At 41.4% G+C, this 6882-nt stretch overlaps 1 protein-coding gene across 1 annotated transcript in view; it reads right to left on the bottom strand.

Moving 5' to 3' along the window:
* Positions 1-6882, bottom strand: part of LOC113829381 (3'-5' RNA helicase YTHDC2) — a gene marked incomplete in the record, with an annotated part of 73953 nt that overhangs the window by 1769 nt on the left and 65302 nt on the right. The window contains 1 exon segment of the mRNA XM_070145508.1: positions 2380-2540. Within this exon segment, the coding sequence (XP_070001609.1) occupies positions 2380-2540 (161 nt within the window).

The following is a 6882-nucleotide window of genomic DNA, read 5'->3' on the forward strand; positions in this document are numbered from 1 at the left end:
GCCTACATCGACCTCAAGAAGGCATTTGATACAGTGCATCGGGAATCACTCTGGGAGATCCTGACACTGAGAGGAATTCCAACAAGGATTACTAAACTAATAGCAAACCTGTATACTGGTACTGAAAGTGCTGTAAAGTGTGGTGGGGGCTTGTCGAGCTTCTTTCCTGTTAGTTCAGGAGTGAGGCAAGGCTGTGTTCTTGCACCATCACTTTTCAATACTTCCATGGACTGGATACTAGGCAGAGCTACTGTTATTGTGGAGCAACACTGGTCAATATTAAAGTTACAGACCTTGACTTTACCGATGATGTTGCTATTCTTTCTGAGTCTTTGGAAACCCTAGTGGTGGCTCTCGATGCATTTAGTATTGAAGTGCATCCCTAGGGTCTAGAGGTCATCTGGACCAAGACCAAGATCCAGGACTTATTTGGAGAACCTGCTCGGTCGTTACGTGCTTGCGGCGAGGAAATATAAGTCACAGAGAGCTTTACATACCTTAGTAGTGCAGTTCATAACTCTGGGCTGTCAGACCAGGAAGTCAGTAGACGGATTGGCCTGGCAGCAGGGGTCATGAACTCTCTCAACGAGAGTATTTGGAGATGCCAGTACCTGTGCAAAAGGACCAAGCTACAGGTTTTCAGGGCCCTAATAATGCCAGTTTTGCTCTATGGTAGTGAAACCTGGACATTATCCAGTGCCCTGGAGTCTCGTCTTGATGCCTTTTGTAGGTCATTGCATCGGATCGTGGGGTATTGTTGGTGGGACCACGTGTCCAACCAACGGTTACACCGTGAGACTGGCACAGGACCTGTTATCTGCACAATCCATGATCGCCAACTCAGGCTATATGGCCACCTGGCTTGCTTTTCACAGGCTGATCCTGCTCATCAGGTTGTGGGTGGAGGAGGCCTGTGGAACGACCTAGGAGGTCATGGCTTGGGCAGATCATTCAAACCTATCGGGAGGAGCTCGAGATGGGCCGAGTCCCTGCCTGGCGGCTTGCCATGAGGGATCCCAAAAGGTGGAAGCAAAAGGTGGACACGGCTATGCGCCCCAGTCATATATTATTCTCACACACACACACACAGACACACACACACACACACACACACACACACACACACACACACACACACACACACACAGACGCACACACAGACACACACACACACACACACACACACACACACACACACACACACACACACACACACACACACACACACACACAGACGCACACACACACACACACACACACACACACACACACACACACACACACACACACACACACACACACACACACACACACACACACACACTCTCTTTATAAGAGTTTATGAACCTCCTATATGATAAATACTGGTGCGCAGTAGTGATACACTGATGTGGCTTAACACTTTCTTAATAAAACATGGAGTATATATATGAGTCTTGGCCAGTGCAGAGTGTAAGCCTGGCACACACACATACACACACATACACATACACACACACACACACACACACACACACACACACACACACACACACACACACACACACACACACACACACACACACACACACATACATAAATACATCTATATATACATATATACATATATATATACACACACATACACACACACACACAAACACACACTCAGACACCCACACACAGACACACACACACACACACACACACACACACACACACACACACACACACACACACACACACACACACATCTATACATCTATATATATATATATATATATATATATATATATATATATATATATATATATATATATATATATGTATATATATATAAATATATGTATATATATAAATATATATATATATATATATATATATATATATATATATATATACATATATATAAATATATATATATATATATATATATATATATATATATATATATATATATATATATATATATATATATATATATATATATATATATATATATATATATATATATATATATATATATATATATATATATATATAGATAGATAGATAGATAGATAGATAGATAGATAGATAGATAGATAGATAGATAGATAGATAGATAGATAGATAGATAGATAGATAGATAGATAGATAGTTAGATAGATAGATAGATAGATAGATAGATAGATAGATAGATAGATAGATAGATAGATAGATAGATAGATAGATAGATAGATAGATAGATAGATAGATACAGATATATAGATATATAGATATATAGATATATAGATATATAGATATATAGATATATAGATATATAGATATATAGATATATAGATATATAGATATATAGATATATAGATATATATATGTGTATATATGTGTATATATATAAATACGAATCCTGGTACTTACCTAATATCTCCAGGTCCACGAGCTCGCACAAAGCCTGCTCCTCGCAGCTGGGCTAGCACTTGCGACCGCATTCCGTGGATCATCTCCATGTTGGCTCCAGAGACAAAGTTCCTCTCACACCAGCCTCTTTCCCAGCCTTCACTACAGGCCTTCTGCCAAGCCTGCCAAAGGAGAGTTTACTGTCAAGACACATTCTGGGCAATGTAGTTGGACATGCATTTTATTTTTTAGATCATTGTATATTGATGGTTCCAGATGGTATGCTGATGAGTGGTGGTGCGATTGGTGGTGATGGTGGGATGAGTGGTAGTGGTGTGATGAGGAGTGGTGGTGGGATGAATGGTGGTGGTGGTGATAGTAATAGTGGTGTGATGAGTGGTGGTGGTGTGAAGAGTGGTGCAATTGGTGGTGGTGGTGGTGGTAATGTTGATGAGTGGCAGTGGTGTGATGAGTAGTGATGGTGATGGGTGGTGTGATGAGTGGGTGTGGTGGATGAGTGGTGGTGAGCGGTGGTGGTGGTGGTGGTGAGTGGTGGTGAGTGGTGGTGAGTGGTGGTGAGTGGTGGTGGTGGTGGTGGGGATGAATAGTGGTGGTGGGATGAATAGTGGTGGTGGTAATGGTAAGATGAGTGGTGGTGATGGTGGGATGAATAGTGGTGGTGGTGCTGGTGTGATGAGTGGTGTTGGGATGAGTGGTGGTGGTGATGAGTGGTGGTAAATAATGGTGGTAGGGGTGATGAATGGTGGTGGTGGTGGTGGTGGTGGATATGGTGGTAGTGATGAGTGGTGCTGGTGGTGGTGGTGATGAGTGGTGGTGGTAGTGATGAGTGGTAGTGGTGATGAGTGGTGGTGGTAGTCATGATGAGTGGTGCTTGTGGTGGTGGTGAGGAGTGGTGGTGGTAGTCATGATGAGTGGTGCTGGTGATGAGTCATGGCGGTAATGAGTTGTGGTGGTAGTGGTGGTGATGCATAGTGGTGGTGAGCGGTGATGGTAGTCATGGTGGTGGTGGTAATAAGTGGTGGTTGTGGAGGTGGGATGAGTAGTTGTGGTAGAGGTAGTGATGAGTGGTGGTGGTGATGAGTGGTAATGGTAATGAATGGTTGTTGAGGTGGGATGAGTGGTTGTGATGAGTGGTGTTGGTGATGAGTGATGTGTTGAGTAGTGGTGATGAGTGGTGGTGTGATGAGTACTATTGGTGGTGATGAGTGGTGGTGGTGTGATGAGTGGTGGTGTGATGAGTGGTGGTGTGATGAGTACTATTGGTGGTGATGAGTGGTGGTGGTGTGATGAGTGGTGGTGTGATGAGTGGTGGTGTGATGAGTGGTGGTGTGATGAGTACTAGTGGTGGTGATGAGTACTGGTGGTGGTGATGAGTGGTGGTGGTGGTGATGAGTGGTGGTGGTGGTGATGAGTGGTGGTGGTGGTGTTGAGTGGGGGTGGTGGTGATGAGTTGTGTTGGTGGTGATGAGTTGTGTTGGTGGTGATGAGTTGTGTTGGTGATGATGAGTTGTGTTGGTGGTGATGAGTTGTGTTGGTGGTGATGAGTTGTGTTGGTGGTGATGAGTGGTGGTGATGAGTGGTGGTGGTAATAAGTGGCGAGATGAGTGGTGGTGATGAGTGGTGGTGGTAATAAGTGGCGAGATGAGTGGTGGTGGTGATTGGTGGTGGTGGTGATGATTGGTAGCAGTGGTGGTGGTAGTGGTGATGAATAGCAATGGTGGTAGTAGTGGTGGTGGTGATGAGTGGTGGTGGGGGTGGTGACTGATAATGATTACTGCTGATGCTGACAGAAAATCATACATTCATATACAAAATCATATAGTCATATACAATGTTTAAAATATATCACACAATTAGATAATTCAACAGCACACAGACAATTCAACAAGTGAATAAACAAATAATAAGAGGAACCCCAAAAGCACCTTCAGAGCATCTCACAGTCCCTACCTGGAATGCCTTTAGGAGAACCATATGGTCGCTGTAAGTCCCTGATGTGAACTTCCTGCGTACAGCAGTTGCACTTCTCTTCTCATTTGGGTGCTTCGGTAGTATGAAGGGGTCCCTGATAAAAGACAGTGGTATGAGTGTGAGTGAGAATAGAGAGACACATATGAAGACTGAGAAACAGACACAACAGGAGAAGGGAAGAAAGATAAACACGGAATAAGAGATGAAGACAGATATGGAGAAGAAAAACAGAAGAGGGAGGAGAGGCGAGGGTAATGAGGGAGAGGGAGAGGGAAATAAAGAAAGTTTGGGAAAGTAGGAATGAAGACCGACAAGCAGAGGAAGGGCAATTGAGAAGGAAGAGAGTAAGACAAGGGATGGAAAGAAAGATAAAGGGTAAAGGTCAGATCATAATCAATGATGAGGGAAGAGTTTGCGTTAAAAATAGTTCTTACAGTAAAATTTGGCAATATCAATACAAAACACGGACACACACACACACACACACACACAAACACATACACACACGCACACACGCACACGTACACACACACACACACACAAACACACACAAACACACACACACACATGCACGCACGCACACACACACACACACACACACACACACACACACACACACACACACACACACACACACACACACACACACACACACACACACACACACAAAATGAAAGTGAGAAAATGAAATTGTCTTACACCTTTCATTTTCTTGCATAGGAAATCAAATTTCAGCTCATGTGAAAGATTGGATCCCAGTAAAAATCATTCTAAAAATTACACAAAAAATGAAATTTCCATTCTAGTTCCAATTTTTCCACACCAAAAATTTTCAAATTGAAAAGGTAGCAAAATGAGAAAATCTAGCACCTTTTACCATTCCTATTAGACCAAAGCTGTATCTCTGTTACTTACAAAAGTTTCAAGAATTGGAGTGAAAAAAACATCTTCCACCATCAGGAAATAGCATTTGAAGTTTCTTTCCTGCTTCTTCACCTGACTGGCAGGTAGCTTCCACAGAGCAATTCAAATTAAATATCCTCTATCTCCTTATAATCAGAGCACATATTAAAGTATTTCCCATTTTCCACAACCTTAATTCAGACATGAAACCTACTTGACCAAGGGCTTGATGACATTGATTGTTGATGGATTTTTCTGTTCAGTAAAGCTATTTACACAAAAATATTCATGAAAAGAATTTTGACCCTCCTCTACTCTCAAAGGGTGACAAAGAGAAAATCACAACACAGAGTGCCAAACTCAATATAAGGTCAGGTTTTGGGCTTTATTTTGTGACACCCAGTGTGTCAACCCTTCCCCTAACTCCATTCCTGCAACACCAATCAATGCTGGGAAGAGCCATGGGTAACCACAGGCCTGATATCAATGTAACAAAGGACAGGGTACTACTGCATGTATCAAATACATTTACACTACATTCACTTCTTCTTAAGGGGACCGTCCCAGGAAATGACCACCTTTACCTACTCATTTCACCATAAAAAAAAAATCGGTTGGAGGTAACTCATTGATTCTTTTTGCATAATATAGAGCATAGAATTGTGCTTTGTCTCATATATAAGCTTGACCTCGCATCCCCTTTAGGGGAGAGACGCCCAAAAAAAAAGTTGTTAAGAAAACACTTTTTCTCCCCTCTTCTTTGGTACATCATCATGCCCACAGTTTTTTCCATGAACAATCCTAAAAAAAATTATGTATTAGATCTATCTTAGCCTAAGGTTGTGTAAATCATCAATTTTTTTATTTCCTTTTGAAAAATCAGTGATTTACACAGCCTTAGGGTTCTAACAAAAGCAACAAACTGCATTTGAATCGCATGAAAATTAAGAGCGTGATGATATACGGAAGGTATTGTAAACAAAGAACTGAGATATCGCGGTTTATATTTTGGCACCTTGCCAAAGTTCATTATCTCTATTATTTTTCTTTAAATTTAATGATGTTATATATATAAAAAAAAGCATATTTAGTGTACTTTGTGATGCAATGATTACCAAGTAAATCGGAACTTTCATATATATCAGAAATATTTCAATCCTTTCTTATAAAGCTATTTTCAAACATTAGTGCTTCGTATGTGATATACGTACAGATTACTTTGTAACTTACAACATATTACCAGGGAGTCTTGATCAAAGCATATTTTGTGTGTAAAAGGACACAAAACTTAATTTTTTTATATATATATTTCACAAAATATTTCGGCATAAATCACAGTGATATAATTTTTTCTGATATTGGTATAAAAGCATTCCTTGAACATTCACGAACTCATATCTATGTGCAATGTCATAATCAAATGCCGTATACACGATTGCAGCAAGTAGAAGTCCACATAGGTGTACCTGGGTGCTCATTAGTGATGCACCTGCCTAGGTGCTGAGCGGGTCTCGCGTCGACTGCAAGACAACGAGCCATAGCAGGCGTTTAACCCATTCAGGACGGGTGCCCCACATATGAGAAACCCAAAAACATAAACATCGCCGGGTGTCCCGCCAGTGTGACACT

The sequence above is a fragment of the Penaeus vannamei genome, chromosome 34, assembly GCF_042767895.1.
Source record: "Penaeus vannamei isolate JL-2024 chromosome 34, ASM4276789v1, whole genome shotgun sequence".
NCBI classification, from domain to species: Eukaryota; Metazoa; Arthropoda; class Malacostraca; order Decapoda; family Penaeidae; genus Penaeus; species Penaeus vannamei.